Source organism: Acomys minous (assembly GCF_964271855.1).
Source record: "Acomys minous genome assembly, chromosome: 1".
Classification (NCBI taxonomy): domain Eukaryota; kingdom Metazoa; phylum Chordata; class Mammalia; order Rodentia; family Muridae; genus Acomys; species Acomys minous.
In genome coordinates, this window is record NC_140483.1 from 3,857,501 (window position 1) to 3,875,758 (window position 18,258).

Consider the following 18,258-nt stretch of genomic DNA (forward strand, 5'->3'; position numbering starts at 1 on the left):
TGACAGCAGCAGGAAGAGAGAGAGAGAAGATGGTGACAGCAGCAGGAAGAGAGAGAGAGAAGATGGTGACAGCAGCAGGAAGAGAGAGAGAAGATGGTGACAGCAGCAGGAAGAGAGAGAGAGAAGATGGTGACAGCAGCAGGAAGAGAGAGAGAGAAGATGGTGACAGCAGCAGGAAGAGAGAGAGAGAAGATGGTGACAGCAGCAGGAAGAGAGAGAGAGAAGATGGTGACAGCAACAGGAAGAGAGAGAGAGAAGATGGTGACAGCAACAGGAAGAGAGAGAGAGAAGATGGTGACAGCAGCAGGAAGAGAGAGAGAGAAGATGGTGACAGCAGGAAGAGAGAGAGAAGATGGTGACAGCAGCAGGAAGAGAGAGAGAAGATGGTGACAGCAGCAGGAAGAGAGAGAGAAGATGGTGACAGCAGCAGGAAGAGAGAGAGAGAAGATGGTGACAGCAGCAGGAAGAGAGAGAGAAGATGGTGACAGCAGCAGGAAGAGAGAGAGAGAAGATGGTGACAGCAGCAGGAAGAGAGAGAGAGAAGATGGTGACAGCAGCAGGAAGAGAGAGAGAAGATGGTGACAGCAGCAGGAAGAGAGAGAGAGAAGATGGTGACAGCAGCAGGAAGAGAGAGAGAGAAGATGGTGACAGCAGCAGGAAGAGAGAGAGAGAAGATGGTGACAGCAGCAGGAAGAGAGAGAGAGAAGATGGTGACAGCAGCAGGAAGAGAGAGAGAGAAGATGGTGACAGCAGCAGGAAGAGAGAGAGAGAAGATGGTGACAGCAGGAAGAGAGAGAGAGAAGATGGTGACAGCAGCAGGAAGAGAGAGAGAAGATGGTGACAGCAGCAGGAAGAGAGAGAGAAATGGTGACAGCAGCAGGAAGAGAGAGAGAAATGGTGACAGCAGCAGGAAGAGAGAGAGAGAAGATGGTGACAGCAGCAGGAAGAGAGAGAGAGAAGATGGTGACAGCAGCAGGAAGAGAGAGAGAAGATGGTGACAGCAGCAGGGAGAGAGAGAGAAGATGGGTGACAGCAAGCAAGGAGTCAGACAGACATCAAGTGAGTCAGAGACAGCGACAGATGGAGAGCCAGAAGAGAAGTTCTCCTGGGCTTTTAAGACCTTCGCATAAGCCTGAATCTCTGAGTGTTTCTTTTTCCTCCGTTCCCCAACCTCTCCTCAACAACTAGTTCCTCTAGCTAGTTGTTCAACCAACAGTTGTTTTCCCTTAACCAGCCTTTCACCGCTTGCTCAATCCTCCCTACCGCAGATCCATCTCTCTTCTCCCCTCTTCGCTGCTCCCGGAGCTGGTCTTGGGGAGCAGCACTTAGGTATTATACTATATTACGGCGTATAGAAAACAACCGTCATGTCCAACAGATGCTGCCTGGTTGGTAAGACAGCTTAAGTTCTGCAGAGAGTACACTCCAGGTCTCAGGACCCAGGTGAAGCCACAGACCACAGTGACTGTGTCAAAGAAGAAGCGACACTGGTGACCTGGAGGATGCAGGGCAGACCCCTTGCCCAGCTCCAGCCAAGAGCTTTGCTCAATTTCTAAGTTTCTAAGAGTAGCTCACTATTTTATGAAATACACCTATATTTAAAATTTTGACAATTATTTTCTAAGTTTAAGTTTTGCCAAGGTCAAATAAGCACTTCAAGCGCTAAATATGAATGTTAGCTTACAAACTACAAAGAACTCATAAAAGCCAAGTACTCAGCCAGGTAGTGCTGGTACACACCTTTAATCCCAGCACGCAGGAGGCAGAGACTAGCAAATCTCTGAGTTCAAGGCCAGCCTGGCCTAGAAGTGAGTTCCAGGACAGCCATGGCTGCACAGAGAAATCCTGACTTAAAAACAAGACAAAACAAAAGCCACATACCATATTTTTCCGACTATAAGATGTACCTAGTTTTTAGAGCAGTAAAACAAGAAAAACAGTAAAAACAGCAATCAGACCATAAGGTGCACACTAATTTGCTCCTCCCCACACACCACTTTGGTGTGTCTTATGGTCCAAAAAATACGGTACTCAATAAATCTGAATTTTATATTGGGAATAGTAATCACGAAAAACTAGGGGACAATGGTGGCCCTTGCAGTTTTCGAGGTGGACAACAGACCAGAACTAGAATAACATTAGTTTCCTATCTCATCACAGCCCCTACTGAGGTAGCAAAGGTGCAATCCCTTCCATTCAACCTGATGACATTTCCTTACAGGAGCCTACAAGAGACAAGTCTTAACTATGGTAATTGGTAATGATCAAGAGTCCAAACAGCTCAGGGGAGGAAAGCAGGAGTGGCAACGCACTCCCTGAGGAGGGGTTGACTCTGCTCCGCAAGGGCTTTGTCAACCCAGCCACAGCTGCAAGGGAAGGAGTGTGGAGCACAGACTGGGCCGTAGAAGGCTTCCCAGACTCCGTCTGACTTAGGAAGAGAGAAGCCTTACAGCAACACAGACAAACACATCCAGGTGCTGTATGTGCAAAATGAGGAAGAAATCTAGAAATCTACCTGGCCTCATCCAAACCTTCTACAATAACAACCCCAGAAAATTCAAGCAATTACATTATAAGGAATAAAAAAGCACCTGGCACAGCACTAAGCAACACAATAGGAACCAGAGAGCATTCCTCAGGGTAATTATAATGGAGAAAGTAAAACTTGGAACTAAGTATTCTTGCCTGGATTTGCAACAATCAATGAAACTCCTGTGAATAAGACTACAAACAACAACAAAACAAAAGGCAAGAACTCAAGGGAGAATGTCCAGGGTATAGGAATGAGGAAAGTAAGGGCTGGCAGAATTCAGCAAAGACACGGGAATAATTTTAATTATAGAAATGAAAAAGAAATATAAAGGAGAACAAAAGATATTGCATAAAACAGACGATAAAAACAGAAATAAACAAATGAAGAAGTGTCAAAATCAAAGAGAAAAACCGATTGTGGTGTGTGACACACCTCAGCACTTGAGAGAACCAGGAGTTCAAGGTCATTCTCAGCTGCACACACAGTCCAAAGCCAGCCTAGGCTAAATGAGACTCTGTCTCAAATAATAAAAACAAAGGAATTCAAGGAGAAAGACCTGGGAGATGGCACAGTGGGTGACCAAGATGGACCACCTGAGTTTGAACCCCCGAACCCATGTGGTAAAAGGGAAGGACCAATCCTTCAGGCTATTTTCTCACACACACACACACACACACACACACACACACACACACACACACACAGACTACATACACGTTGTTTTGTTTTGTTTTTCAAGACAAGGTGTCTCTGGGTAACCTTGACTGTCCTAGACTCACTTTGTAGACAAGGCTGGCCTTGAACTCACAATGATCTACCTGCCTCTGCCTCCCAAGTGCTGGGATTAAAGGCGAGCGCCGCCACCACCACCCGGCACCGTCTACACACACATGTATGCACACACAATACAATAAAAAAGTAAAGATAATTAAGTAGAAACTAATTAATATAAAAAACATACAAAGAGATATTGCAGGAAACCAAAGCAATGAATTGCAATAAACATTTAAAGATTGGCGGGACTGCCTTGCCAGACCTCAGGGGAAGAGGACACGCTCTGCCCTGATGTGACTTTATAAGTATGAAGGGGAAGGGAGGCTCTCCTTGTCTGAGGAGCAGGAGAGGGGGACGGAAGAGAGGGAGGGAAGATGGGACTAGGAGGAGAGGAGGGATAGGGCTATGACCAGGATGCAAAGTGAATAAACTAAATTTAAAAAAAAAAATTTAAAGATACAAATTTGAAATAAAATATTTGAGTTTAGCACACACTTTTAATCCCAGCACTTGGGAGGTAGAGGCTGGCAGGTCTTTCTGTGCATTCAAGACTAGCCTGGTCTACATAGTGAGACCCTATCTCAAATAACAAAACGACAACAAAAAATACTTAAATCTATAAAGATCACATAGGAAAAACAGAGTTCAACCGCCACAGCAATCTTAGTAAAGTTACTACATATCAGAATAAAGAGAGACTCCATTGGGCATACAAACCAAAACCACCAAATCACTAACTTGAATGAGAAATCGGTGTCCAACACCTCTGCAGTACTATTAAATGGCAAAAGGCATGTGTGCAGTACTGTAAGCTCCTACAGCAAATTGTGAGCCAGGAATTTTATAACCTGCTGAGTTGTCCTTTAAGGGTAAAGCAACATAAAGGAAGCTCTGAAAATGTTGTAAGAAAATGTCCTTATTTTATTCCCATGATCCCTCATTGAGAAACAAGAGGTTAATCATAACTTATTCAAAATGTCTGTAATCATTTTGAATTCAGCTTACTGGGTTTGGGTTTGTTTTTGTTTTTGTCTTTACAATGAAATTTAGGAGGAATAGGGCTCATGTCTAATAGGAAAGTCATTCATTTTCCATATATTCCTTCTGAGCATAGCCTGAAGATAAGAAAGTAGATTTGAGCAGGGTGTGGTGGCACAAGCCTGTAATCCCAGCACTCGGGAGGCAGAAGCAGGCAGACCTCTGTGAGTTCGAGGCCAGCCTGGTCTACAAAAGTGAGTCCAGGACAGCCAGGGCTACACAAAGAAACCCTATCTAGAAAAGAAGAAGAAGAAGAAGAAGAAGAAGAAGAAGAAGAAGAAGAAGAAGAAGAAGAAGAAGAAGAAGAAGAAGAAGAAGAAGAAGAAGAAGAAGAAGAAGAAGAAGAAAGATTTACAAACCATTTTTAGTGTGTCAAACCTTTTGTATGGACTAATTACATGAAGTCAGATGAAAGCCAGTTGTGGTGCACACACCTGCGATCCCAGCACTCAAGGAGGCAGAGGCAGGTGGATCTCTGTGAGTTTGAGGCCAGCCTGGTCTACAAAGTGAGTCCAGGACAGCCAGGGCTATACAGAGAAACCCTGTCTCAAAAAACCAAAAGAATGGGGCTGGAGAGATGGCTCAGTGGTTAAGAGCACGGCCTGCTCTTTTAGAGGTCCTGAGTTCGATTCCCAGCACCCACATGGTGGCTTACAACCATCTATAATGTGATCTGATGCCCTCTTCCACAGATAAGGTACTCATATATAATAAATAAATAAATCTTTAAAAAAGAAAAAGAAAGAAAAAAAACATGAGTTCAGATAAGAAGTTCTCCCCTGTGGCATCAGGTGTAAAGTTTTAGATCTTGGAACATTCCAGGCTCTGGATTTTTAGATTTGGAAAGCTCAGTCTGCACTAGTAGAAGGTGAGTCTCTGTCAACGCAGGGATGACTGGGAAAAGCTCCCCCAATATCTAAGTGACCATTACGTACATGTGAGTGAAGAGTTAAGACAAGAACAGACAAAGATTGATAAAGCAGAATAAACTACAAGCCATAACACTACATAAAAGCTAATAAAATTGTGAGGAGAAAACTCAAGAGGGACACCTTAATGTAACAGCTGGGAGACAATAGCCTTGAAGCTCACAAATCAAAGTACACACAAAAGCACACATAACAATAGAGTTCTGCATACTAAATGATGAAATCCGCTGGCCATAGTGGTCCACACCTGCAGGTCCCAACACTTGGGAGGCAGAGGCCAGCAGATCCCTCTGAGTTGGAAACAAGGTCTATATAGTGAGTTCCAGGGCAGCCTGAGCTACACGGTGAGACCCTGTCTCGTTTAAAAAAAGAAAAAAGTTCATGAAAATGACTAAAATCGAATGATGGAGATGGACAACAGGAAGAAAGGAGGATTAACAAGAATTTCACCTTTCTTCATCAAGGTTATTAAATAGAGAACTAAGAACATGATATAAAGAACTGAGACAAAAATACAAACCCTCTTAAATATCTGGACAACAACAACAAAATTAAAGAACAGGCACAGTTAAGTTACACTATTTTAGCTTCTACAGAAACACAGTTGTAATACTGCTTTCAGATGTTGGAATGATTGCAGAGAGCTCACCTCTGAAACAAAGGGCAAAGAAGACAGTAAAACTAAGAAACAGTGCAGGAACATGATCTACAGATCAATACTGGCTCTCTGAAGACAGAAACAAACTGTGACAAACATCAATTCAGTTAATGTTTAAGGGGAAGTAACTGTAAAACCTCTGTTTCTGTTTCAACATCAGTAACAAAAGGAGAGGGAATAACAACAGTAGCAAACTGCTGTAAGTATGACATGACTAAATAGGGAAGTGGAGTAAAATGGCACACTCACTAACCGGAAGTGCTCAGAGCTACTTAACTTTATGTTCCAATATGCATTAACTAATGTTGTTGCCACAAAGATGCAAATTTATAACTGACAATTATTCAAAATTCTAAGTCTATTGTAAGTGCCAATGATAGAATTAAGGGGGGAAAGGTCCTACAGAGAAAGCTTTCCCTAATGGGGCAGTGGCAACTCCCACGCCCCACACACACACTGCACCAGAAAACTGAAGCCTCCCTCTCCTTCCCTATGTACTGTGCACATCCCTTCTCAGCACCTGCCGCAGCTGCCACCGTGAGGCAGGAGCAGGAGCACCTCTCCACCAGCTCCGCACAGCACACTTCCCTCGCTGGAGCACTGGCTTCCTACCTGTGCTGCTGCGAGCTCCGGTCACTGCTCTAGGGCCCCTGCTGCTACACACAGCACAAGCTCAGTAAACACATTAAATGAGGGCTGGGCACGGTGCTGCACACCTCTAATTCCCAACACTTGGGAAGCAAAGGCAAACAAATCTACATAGTGAGTTCCAGGCCAGCCAAAGCTACATAGCAAACAACAAGCTTAAAAACAAACAAGCATATTAAATGAACAAATACTTACTTCATATAATCTGGTTCAGGGTTCATATTGTATATAGCCTGTAGCCACCTTGATATCAGGAAGGCATTCAGTGAAAGAAGCTGGGCGTGGTGGCACACACCTTTAATTCTAGCACTCAGGGAGGCAGAGGCAGGAGGATCTCTGTGAATTCAAAGCCAGCCTGACCTACAAAGCGAATCCAGGACAGCCAGGACTACATAGAGAAATCCTCAGGAGAGAGAGAGAGAGAGAGAGAGAGAGAGAGAGAGAGAGAGAGAGAGAGAGAGAGAGAGAGAGAAGCAGCTGGGTTGGGAGGTGTAACTCAAGGGCAGAGGGCTTCAAAAAGCATGTGTCTGGCCCTAACTTCTATCTCCTGAGAAAAACCAACCCCAGCTCCTAGGGAGCGGCATACGTTTATAATCCCCGCAGCTAGAAGGTAGGGGCAGTATGGGCAGAGGTTAAGGCCATGCTCCCCTTCACAGTGAGTTAGGCTAGCCTGGGACATGAGACTCCTACCTCAAACACACTGACCAAGCACCCTACGGACATCAGGCAATGAGTCAGGCTCTAAGATCATAAAGAAGAGCCTGTGGTAAGACAGAGACAAGCACCCTACCCACCAGTGAGTGGGGAGCGCAAGCTGCAGTATTCTTCCCACCAGAAGAATTATGCTGCCCACATGCCTCTGTACTCACAGTAAAAAATAAAATTAAAGTAACAGAAAAAAAAAACAAAAAAACAAAAAAACTAAATCACCACACTCTGCATCACCACTTGGCACAGATTTGGCACAGATGCACACTACCAAACAGTCAAAGAAGCCACAAAGGTGAACCTATATGGCCATCAAAGCCTGGGATCTGAGGGGAACCAAACCTCATCTGCATCAGCTTTCCCTACAGCCAGCACAGGTAAACACCCAATCTAAGGAAAGCAGCATTTGCTAAGCAAAGCGAGCTTGGCAGCAAAGCTCCAAGCCCCAGGCCTCTACAGAGATGCAGTGAGTATCTTTACACTGTTTAATGTACTAAGACTTTAATGAAATGTGCACGGATAACAATGACTTTACCAAAACAAGTGAATCAAAGTCAAACACAAGCACATTTTGTTTTAAAATACAATCTCTCTCAGAGATTTGTCAGTCTTCACTGAGTTGGAGAACAGATAGGCTAATTTACTCCAGGTCCAAGGAACGCACACAGAAGTACATCAGTGGTTCAGCTAGTCTCTTTTTCAGATTGCCTTCAAAGTATCCGGGCAAAGCAGTATAACTTGAACTCGTCCCCAGTATGCAATGTCTATATATTATTTGCCCTTGAAGAGCTGGTGGTAGCAATATTCACCACCTCCTAGTCACAAGTGAGGCGGCACAAACCCCATCATTGTCCTTAGAGTCCTTTCAAGAAATGTGTTCCCCTGACAAGACAAAGTCAGGAAGAGGTAGAAAGGCCAGCGAATCCCTGTCCTGTCTCCTGTGTCTACAGGTGGTTGTCCATTTCTGAGAAGACAAACTAAATACAAACTTCTGGGAAGCTGTCTGTGGTAGCTCATATGTGAAGCCCAGCATGTGAGAGGGTGAAACTGGAGGATCACCGTGAGTCCAAGGCCGGCCTAGTTTGGTAAAGTCTCAGTACCTTCAGCCGTGTAAAGACACTCATTGTGAGTGGCAGCCCCACAAGTCCCAGGGCTTTGTGTCATCATAATGAGGTCCTCTCTGAAAACCAACCAACAGGAACAGAACAGGCTCTGGGGCTTACGGCCCTCCTCAGCTCTCATCCAAAAACCATAGGTGTAATTGAAGGACTCACTTTGTTTGCCTCTTTACACAAGTTTAATAAATCTTCCTGTATATGCCGAAGGAACCTGTTTATTTAGTTATACATGCTGCAAGTATTCTACCACTAGGCTATATCCCTGGCCCAGAAGTCCATTAGATCAAAAAGAAGATGTTCTCCTGATAAGAAATAAATGCAATTTTCCTCAGAAAGGAAAAAAGCCAAAGCAATAATTATTCTGCCCAGTAGAACTTTCTCTAATGATGCGCTCTATACCTGTCCTTTCCAGTCAGCAGCCCCTAAGCAACCCAGAATTGAGAGCTGAAATGCAGTAGGTGTGAGGAAATGTGAATTAATTCACATCCACCTAGCTGCTCCATACAGGGCAGCGCACTTAATAGTCACAATTTCCCTGGGTTCAATTCCCAGCAACCACATGGTGGCTCACAACCATCTATAGTAAGAACTGGTGCCCTCTTCTGGTGTGCAAGCACACAGGGGGCAGAATACTGTATAAATAATAAATAAATCTTTTTTAAAAACTTCCTTTTAAGTGGATTTTCAACAAAATTTTGGCAGTTTTCGTTAGAAAACTTGAACATACTGGACTTGCTAGTATGACCCTAACAGAACACAGTCACGAGACACAGATGTGATGATGACAGGTGACTAACAAAAGGACCTAAAAACAAACCAAGGCTCACGGGCTCTCGGGCCAAGAACCATGCGTGTCTAAGGAGCCACTTTTATAATGCCTGCCTCTTTATAGAGTTTCAGTAAATCTTCCTGTACACTAGTAAGGAGCCCTGTTTGTTTGTTTTTTTATGTGTTTCATAAATCTGTTTATGTTGGGCAAATGTCCTAACACCAAGCTACTAAGCAGATCTTCTGAGAATTCCTTTGACATTATTCAACTTTCCATCTGTGAAAGAAAAGCAAATGCCTACTGTCCTCTTGACAGAAAGGGAAGAAATGAGGTTCATAATGTGAAGACAGGAGCTCAGGATTCCTGTGTAGGTTTATCATCTTTAACCCTCACTCAGGCTTTCAACAAAATTGATTCCTACTTTGTTTGACTTAACTGATCTGTTACGATCAGATTGTGACCAGACTCTCCGAAATCAAGTATTGTGCTCATGAGAAAACTCAATGAAAATATGCAAACTAAAATCTGAGGAGAAACTGATCAGACTGTCAACATGCAGTAGCGCAGAAGAGCCAATGTTTCAAAGATACTAAAATACAGAGGTCACAGCATGACCACTAAGCTGGAGGCAAGCACCGTAAGGCCAGTACTGGGGAAGCTGAGGCAGGAGACATGCTCTGCTCTGAGTTCAGTGCCTGTTTGGGTTACAGTGTGAGTTCAGAGGTGGCCTAGGACACATAAACAAAACAAGCAACTAAAGGACAACTGCAGCTGAGCTGTGACGATAGGTTCAAACTTCAGGCAGCAGCACTGTAAGTCTCATAGTCTCAAGGTCAATGACTAATTATTTAATTGGGCTGACACACATAAAAATATATTACATACAAGTACAGATATTTCAGTTATTTCATTGTTCTTTAGGAGAAAAAAAAGATAGAAGCTGTTTTTGAAATCCTATAAGCTCATTTAAAACAAGCAAACTTAGTATACGGTGCAAAGAACAAATCCATCAGTTACTATATAGGATACCTGGGAAAGCAAAGCCAGTCTTAAGACAGCAGTGCAGTTAAGATGAGACTTAGCACTACAGGCAGGAACTTCATTTTTCTCTCTGCCATTACCATTGCTACCAAGCACTGAAGAGGACCAGCTACCCACAGCATCAAAAAGCTGGCATCTCAACAGCTCATTACAAAGAAGCGACGCAGGTTCTATCCCAGGGGCGTACAGAAACAGATGGCATGGTGGACGCAAACAGCCTTCATCCGGGGCACAGAGGCCATGTTCTCACACAGCAGGCAGCTGCCAGACCCTTTCCTGCTGTGTATGGATGCAGATGCAGACAGTGCAGGCAAGAGGGAGACAGAATTTAAAATGGAGAACCGGTTTGCCGCCTGACCCTTCAAATACCCTCCACTCTTTCTGGCTATGAAGGGCAGCGTACTTGCTAAGGAATCTGCCCCCAGATTTGTTTCCATAATAGAAGTTTCCACATCTCACAAGTGCTAGAAACCTCACCCCTTATTTTAATCTTAAAGAAGAAATAAGTCAATGAAAGAAAATAAAGGATACAACATTTGGGCAGAAATGGAAGTTGTCAAAATATGTACAGTTTATAGGTAGAAAATGAACAGCACTTCTCATTGAGTGCTATGAAAGTCCACTTCACCATAGTATTGTTCTGTCTCCCCATAATCCAGTTTAAAAGCAAAAACAAAAGTCCACTTAAGGCACTCAGGGCTAATTTGCTTAACACATGAAAAAATTTTAAATGTTATTAATAGACTTATGAGATAAAATATAAATTCTAGAAAACAAAAGAAACATACTTAACAGAAATGAGGAGGGGGAGCGTGCCTTAAAACATTAACATAGTGCAGAATTACACTACATGGAAAAAAAAACCTTAATAAACTGTTTGAGCAGGAATATGGCTCCGAGGCGTTTCTAAATTTCCCATGTTTATGCACTACTTATCTTACATCTTCTTCACTGTGTAAGCCCTCAAGTCCTATATAATGCGATCCTATTCCTCTATGAAAGCTTTTATAGGCCAATTTTAATATGTCGGTATCGATCACATTAGAAATACGCTATTTAAGGAATCAACAATACTTAATTATAAAATTGTACTTCCGAAAACATCAGGCTTTCCTAGCTGAGATTCCGATGAGAAATCCCGCAAGACTTTTTCCTCCTGGTAGCCAAAGCATTCTCAACCAAAAGCATAACATACATTCAATCATGGCTCCTGACTTAGGCGCAGCATTGCAAAGTGGTTCCTGTGCACTAAAGCGCTGTGGCTCTTACCTGTGTATCCAGCGTACCATCCCCAGGAAGCCACCATTCCTAAAAGCCATTTGTACATGAGTCCTTCAATGTACCAGAAGCGCTTACTGTCCAGCACTCGGAGGGGCTGCAGTATAATCACATAGCAGATGTAGGATGGAATAGCAACCAGGTTGTTGGCGACCATGAAGGCAAATCTCATCAGGGCTTTCGCTGCGACCCAGCCCAGCCACGGAGCTTCTTCCACGGTCACAGCCATTCTCACATTGGCGTCGGCGCCGTCTTTCTGGGGATGAAAGGAAAAATCATTTCAAAAGGAAAGACGGATACAACGCCATCTAAAGCAGTCGGCAGCACAGAGATTCCCCCCCCCCCCCTGGCGCGGAAAATACGAGAAGACAGGCACGAGGGTCTAAGCTCTCCGGGTGCCGCAAATCTCGAGGGCAAATTCCAGAGGGGGGACAGAGAGGAGGGAGGAGCCGCACAAGGTCAAGGGAGCTGTTCCGCGGGGCGCGGGCCACGGCCGAGTATATTTAGCCGACGCTCAGGGCGTCCCGCTAGCCGGGGGGCCGCCCCGCGCGCGACCCGCTTCCGCCCGGCACCGTCCGCGGCTCCGCACGGCGACCCGGGGTCCCGCCGCGGCGGCGGCTGCTCAACACCCGGCCATGCGTGCGCCGGGGCTGCCCAGGGGCTGGTCCGCGGCGGCGGCGGCGGGGCGTTCGCTTTTCCTTGTCTTTGAGGGGGAAGGAAAGGAAGAGGGGCCCAGGAAGGAGGATGGAGGTGAGAGGAAGCCAGCGGGGAGGGGGTGGGGGATGGGGATGGAGGGGAGCAGGACCCAGAAGGTGAAGCGGAGGGGCGAGGGATGCGGAGCCCGCGACGCCCGGCTGAGGCTCGGACAGCGGTTTCCCCAGGTGAGCAGCCGGCCTCGGGGTCTCCTCAGCCGCTCGCCTCCCCGCAGCCAGGTATCCTCAGCCGGGAATCTCTCTCTCCCTCTCCCGAGCGGGCTCACCTCAGTGGGCGCGGGCGGCGAGCGGCGGCGACAGGGCCCAGGGCCGGCGGCGGCGGCGGGAGTCCCGGGCCCGGGGGTCGCGGTCATGGACGCGGCTGCGGCGGCCCGAGGCGCGGCGCTCGAGCGGGCGCGCGGGCGCCCTAGTCCCCTCGCGGCTGCCTGTGGACAGAGGCGCGGCGGGGACTCAGAGGCCGGACCTGTCACCGGGGCGGGTCCCGGGGAGGCGGGCGATTGCCCCGCGCCCCCGCCTCCTCCCCGGGGCCTACGGCGCCCTGGGCGCTCGGGTCGCCGCTGCCGCCGCCGCCGCCCGCACAGGCCACGCGACCAACGGCAGGCGCCCTTCCCCGCCCCCAGCGCCGCCCCGGTTACCTCGGGCAGGCGGGCGCCCGGCCCGGGCTGCGGGAGCCGGAAGAATGCATGGCCGGCGGAAGGAGGCGGCGGCGGCGGCGCGGCCCTCCCGGCTCCAGGTCCCGGGCGGCGAGGAGACTCGGTTCCCCCCCTCCCCGGGGCGCGGCGAGGGCGGGGAGGGTTGGCGGGAGGAAGCGGCGGCGCCCCCGAGCGCCCTCTAACGAAGGCGCGCCCGCTCCCCGCTCCCGCTCCCCCGGAGCCCCCCGGTCCGCCGTGTGGTGGGCGCTCGCCCCGGGGACGCCGGCCTAGGCCCGGGACCTCGCCGAGCGGGACTCCCGGCGGGTCAGGAAGGACGGCAGGCCCTCCCGGCGCACCGGGACCCCTGTCAGCCAGAAGGGCCGCCGCGCTGCATTGTGGAGGCTCCTTCAGGCTCTTTCTCCGCTCGAGCCCAGGGCTCTTCTTCTGAACCTTCCCTCAAGGTATTACCGGTCTAGCGTTTTAAATCAATTCTTCTAAGTGCCAGGAAGTATGTCTGGAAAGCACCTGAACCTGAGTGACAAGGTTTCAATCCCGGACACACACACACACACACACACACACACACACACACACACACACACACACACACACACACACACACACACACCACACACACCACACACACCGGGGGGGGGGGGGGCGGACAGATCAGTGAGAACCCAGTGGTCTTTACAGACAAATAGAACTGATACCCAATACAATGGCCGTGGGAACTCCAAGCCACCAAGACCCAGAGTCCCTACAGACCCAGAGTCTCCTGTTGGGTGTGGTAGCTCATGCCTGAGAGGCTAGCCTGCGATACAGAACGACTTCCTAATCGGGTTCCAGAGCACCCCGCCTTACAGTGTGAGACCCTGTGTGTAAATACAGTCCCGTGAATAGAGCAGCAATTTGTTCTTTCTTTTAAGACCAGGCCAGGCTGATCTGGAACTCATAGCTCAGGCTGGCCTCCAACACACAGGAAGCTTTCTGCTTTAGGCGCACCAGTGTTGGGATTACCGGCTTGAACCAGAATGCCCAGCTAGGATGGCAATTTTCACCCATCTTTAGGAGACTGTCATATTTGAAGGAGCATCAGTTATTTTGCCCACTGTGAAAATGTTCAAGTCCCACGGTACACATCAATACTAGAGACGCTAAGGCAGGAGAAGCAGAAGTCCTGGGCCAGCCTGAGCTACATAGAGCTGTCCAAAAGACAACCCCCCAATATGTTCATGCTTTCATCAGCCCTCCCTCTTTTCTCCCTCCCTCTCTGATCTAGAAATGAAAGAAAAGCTGCCATAAGCCATATGGAAATACATTCTCACATTCCACACAGAACCCATATGGAATATGCATCCTTTCCATGTATGTTTAGCCTTTATAGCGATTATTATCATGTATCTATTTCACAGATTTATCTGTATGGGGCATGCTAGGGATGTAGCTCGCTTGCATCTTCAAGGCCCAGGGTATGATAAAGCCCAGCAACAAAAAAGAACTGAAAGGCGGTGGGCCACGTTTCAAGACAGCTGGGGCTCTGTAGAGACTCCGCCTCAAAACAACCAACCAACTAACCCAAAACTGTTAATGGAAAAGTCTGATGTTGACAGTCTATAGACTTTAAGAAACCCGAATCTTAGAGGTATCCGAGATGATCTCAGCCTTTTCCTGCCCCTTTTAGTTGCAGCTCGCTATAGATCACATCTGTTCTGTGTGTGTTAGCCCACAACAGTTGCCACACAAAATGACTGTGTGGCGCCTAATAACGGACACTAGTTGTCATTAAGTTCTGGGGGCTAAAGCCAGGAATCAAGGTGTGGACAGGTTCGGTTTCTTCTGGCCCGCAGAGAGTCCTCTCTTACCCTGCGCTCACACTGTCGCCTCTCTGTGCGTACATCTGCCTCCTCTCCATCTGAACCTCTTCTGCCAAGTAATCCAGCAGGCTGGCCTTCAACTCTGCAGAACTATCACCTTCCAAAAGCTGAGGTTAGAGGCATGATCCACCACACCCAGCCAGGCTTCCTACAAGATAACCAGTCTGATTGGATCAGGGACCACATGAATAGCTGCATTTCAAGATAGTTGTCTCCCTTAAGGCCCTAGGTCTATTTGCATTCTGAGGAAGCAGTTGAGGCTTAGTGTAAGACATTTTGGGGTGCTGTTCAGCCGTACCATCCTATTGTTCACACCACAGACTGTCATTTTCCTAGCTCCTCAGGCAAAGGACCACGAAGCCCAGTCTCCTCCACCATCTCATTCTGCCAACTAGCTTCACCCCAGGAGGATTTCTTTGTTTATTTGGTATTGTTGTCAGTGGGAGAGAACCCAGGGCCTCAGGCCTAGGCACTTTCCAGCTCTAGCTATCCCCCTAGCCTTCCCTTAAACTTTAGAAATTTAGGTACCACACCACACTACAGGTACAAATATGCCAAGGCTATATGGAAGGGGCTTATCTTAGCTTTCTGACCACAGAATTGTGTTCATTTAAGACAAACCTCTGTAGAGCATGACAAATGGTTTTTAGGTCTGACTTGTTCAGGAAACCATTTCAGATGGGGTTTATACCTATTTCTTATATTTCAAAGATGATTTCAGTTGTACATGTTGCATTCATTTTTCACCTTGCGTATAATACTTTCTTCTTGCCAGAAAACTTTTTTGCCTTGGCACCCTTTAACACTAACCTGCTGAGGTTTTTCTGTGGTTTGTCTGCACTCTACCACATGCAAATTCCCTGAATGGTCCTAACAGGAAGATCAGAACCTTTGTAGAAACTTAAGTGACAACGAGCACCCAATTCCCTGTCCTGCCACCTTACAGCTGCCTTTTATCAAGACACAAACCTCAGTTCCAGAACTGCAGAGCCTTTGTGTACAACTCCAATAGGGAAAAGAGGGAACGGAGCCCGCCTCATTGCGACAGGTATCCTAGTTTCTATCTCAAAATGTCTCATTTGAACCACAGAGCATGATGGGAAGATGCAACAACTTCCATTTCTCCAAGTCTCCACACATTTGAAAACAGTCTAGCCTAACACCTCAGAAGGATAAATTCCACCCACATGATCCACGTATGCACAACAAATTAGGCTGTAACTAGAGGGGCCCCTCGGGTAGAAGATCCCTCCTGGGCACGGTCTTTTTCCTTGTGGCAATTATAAAAACATTTTACCTGCCTGTGCTGGTTCCTACAGTGAGGCTCCAATGAACTATTTCCTCTCTAGGGGGAAACCCACCAGCAGTTTTGTGCCTGTGCAGTGACTTGGCACAGGCCCCAGATTGCTAGGAAACAGCGACAACCAAGAAGTCAGCCACCCCACAGAGTCTGGCATCGCGATTGCTGTCAGCGCCAGCCTCCGACTGGATGAGAAGACAGCCATAGTTGTTTTATATAAAACCTATTGGGCCGTGATGTTCAGGGTCTCTAGACAAGGTGGGTCAGACCCTCGAGCCTTGACCGCAACATTTCAGTAACTAACCTTAACAGGGCTGTCCCCAAACGATATTGTGACCTAAACAGGCCTGGCTCCTCTGGCTCCTTCACTGTCCATCTGGCTTCCTTTTTCTTCTCCTCAGGCTAAAAGTATCCCTAGGGCCCTAGTAAGACACCAATCCCACCAATAAACAGCACCTTAAACTAGAATCTTCTGCCCAGTATTGCGTTGTTCCCAGCAACACTGTGTTGCTGTGTTCTGAGATAAGGCACATCAACACAGAGCTGCTAGTTGTGAAACTGTTCTCTACTGAACATACTCAAAAGATGTTCCTAGGCACATTCTCAGTGCTTTCTGTGCACTCCTTCTTTCATTAAAATAACTTTATTATTTACACATGATGGGGGTGAGGGCCTGTAGGCCATAGTGCACTGTGGAGGTCAGAGGACAACTTTGTGCAGCTGGTTCTTTTCTTTCACATAAGAAGGTTCCAGGAATCAAACTCTGGCTTGCCCAGCAAACACCTTTATCTACTGAGCCATTTCACTGGGCCCTCAGTCTTTCAACATTTGTTTCCTTAGTTACTTATTTTTGTTGAGGTAACTTCTCACTGTGTAGCGCAGTCTGGGCTCGAAATCACAATCTTCCAACCTCTGTTAAGTATGCCTGGGGTCACAGGTATGGGTTACCACGCTGCACTCATTCTTCTAAGCCTCATAACCACGTTTTTAGCTTTATTGTTACACACTTTTTACAAATGCGGAGATAAAGCAACTTGTAAAAGTAACTTTTATTCTCCTGGCTCAATTGTTGTCTGGCAGGCTGTCTCCTTCTGCTGTCCCTAGGCCTAGTCCTGGAAGCTTCTAGCCTCTGTATAATCTAACCTAGGCCTAGAATGTTCTCAGCCTCTGGACTTACTTACTGCTTAGTGAGCTCACCCTTACTTGTTCTTTCTGAACTCTGGGCTGGATGGTTCAACTCAGCTGTTCTGGCTCAAATCCCTTCCCCAGCTGGCTTGTTCAATCTGGCTTCTCTCAACCCAGAATTGCTCTGCTTGGCCTCAAACTAACTCATCAGTCGGCTCTGATCTTCTGGCTTCTTCTCATTTTCTGACTCGTTCAGTCTGGGTTCTCGCTTTCTCTCTGCAACTCATCTCTCTTATTACTGTCCTGGTAAAACTGCCTCTTTTGTTTGTTTGTTTTCGAGACAGGGTTTCTCTGTGTAGCCTTGGCTGTCCTCGACTCCCTTTGTAGACCAGGCTAGCCTCGAACTCACAGCGATCCACCTGCCTCTGCCTCCCTACTGCTGGGATTATAGGCGTGTGCCACCACGCCCAGCTAAAACTGCCTCTTAAGTAGCTTCCTTTTCCTCTCTCTTCTTGTGACAGTTGAGTGTATCCTATTCTGTCAGATCTTCTCTAATTTGTCCCCTTTTCTGCCACTCAATTAGACATCACTTTTAAACATGGGTGCTTCCTTATACAAATTAACTTTACTTTTGTTTGGGATTAAAAGCATGTATCACCACTCCTGGACCTAAGCTTTTCTTTACCTGATACTTGCTCTATACCAGGCTGGTCTTGAATTTAAATCTGTTTGCCTGTCTCCTGGATTAAAGGCGTGTTTGTATTCCAGCCAGATCACACTGACCTAGCCTGGAAGATCTTTGGATGTGATCTCTTGCCAGAAGAACCATGTTCTGAATTAACAATCCATACAGCAATTTACCCTGGGTCACTTAGCAATGCAAGAGTTCTCAGTTCCCTGCTTCCAAGAATGTGCTCCTGACCACAAGTGCACCACTTCCCCTGCTGTGTGTGTGTGTGTGTGTGTGTGTGTGTGTGTGTGTGTGTGTGTATCTGTAGTGTCTCTCCTCTCCCATGTATGTGTATGTGTCTGTAGTGTCTCTCTCTCTCTCTCTCTCTCTCTCTCTCTCTCTCTCTCTCATGTGTGTGTGTGTTTGTGTGTGTGTATGTGTGTCTGT

At 47.1% G+C, this 18,258-nt stretch overlaps 1 protein-coding gene across 2 annotated transcripts in view; it reads right to left on the minus strand.

Moving 5' to 3' along the window:
- Positions 1–12,995, minus strand: part of LPGAT1 (lysophosphatidylglycerol acyltransferase 1) — a 74,014-nt gene extending 61,019 nt beyond the window's left edge. Inside the window, exons 1-3 of one of the 2 annotated variants that reach the window (XM_084788613.1) lie at positions 12,843–12,986; positions 12,474–12,632; positions 11,486–11,750 (exon numbers count right to left, since the gene is read on the minus strand). In XM_084788613.1, coding sequence (XP_084644739.1) covers positions 11,486–11,750; positions 12,474–12,560 — 352 coding nt within the window. In that variant the 5' untranslated portion in view covers positions 12,561–12,632; positions 12,843–12,986. Of the gene's footprint in view, positions 1–11,485; positions 11,751–12,473; positions 12,633–12,842 lie in introns of both variants that reach the window. The other variant, XM_084788614.1, reaches the window with a different exon arrangement.
- Between the last annotated feature and the right edge of the window lie 5,263 nt (positions 12,996–18,258).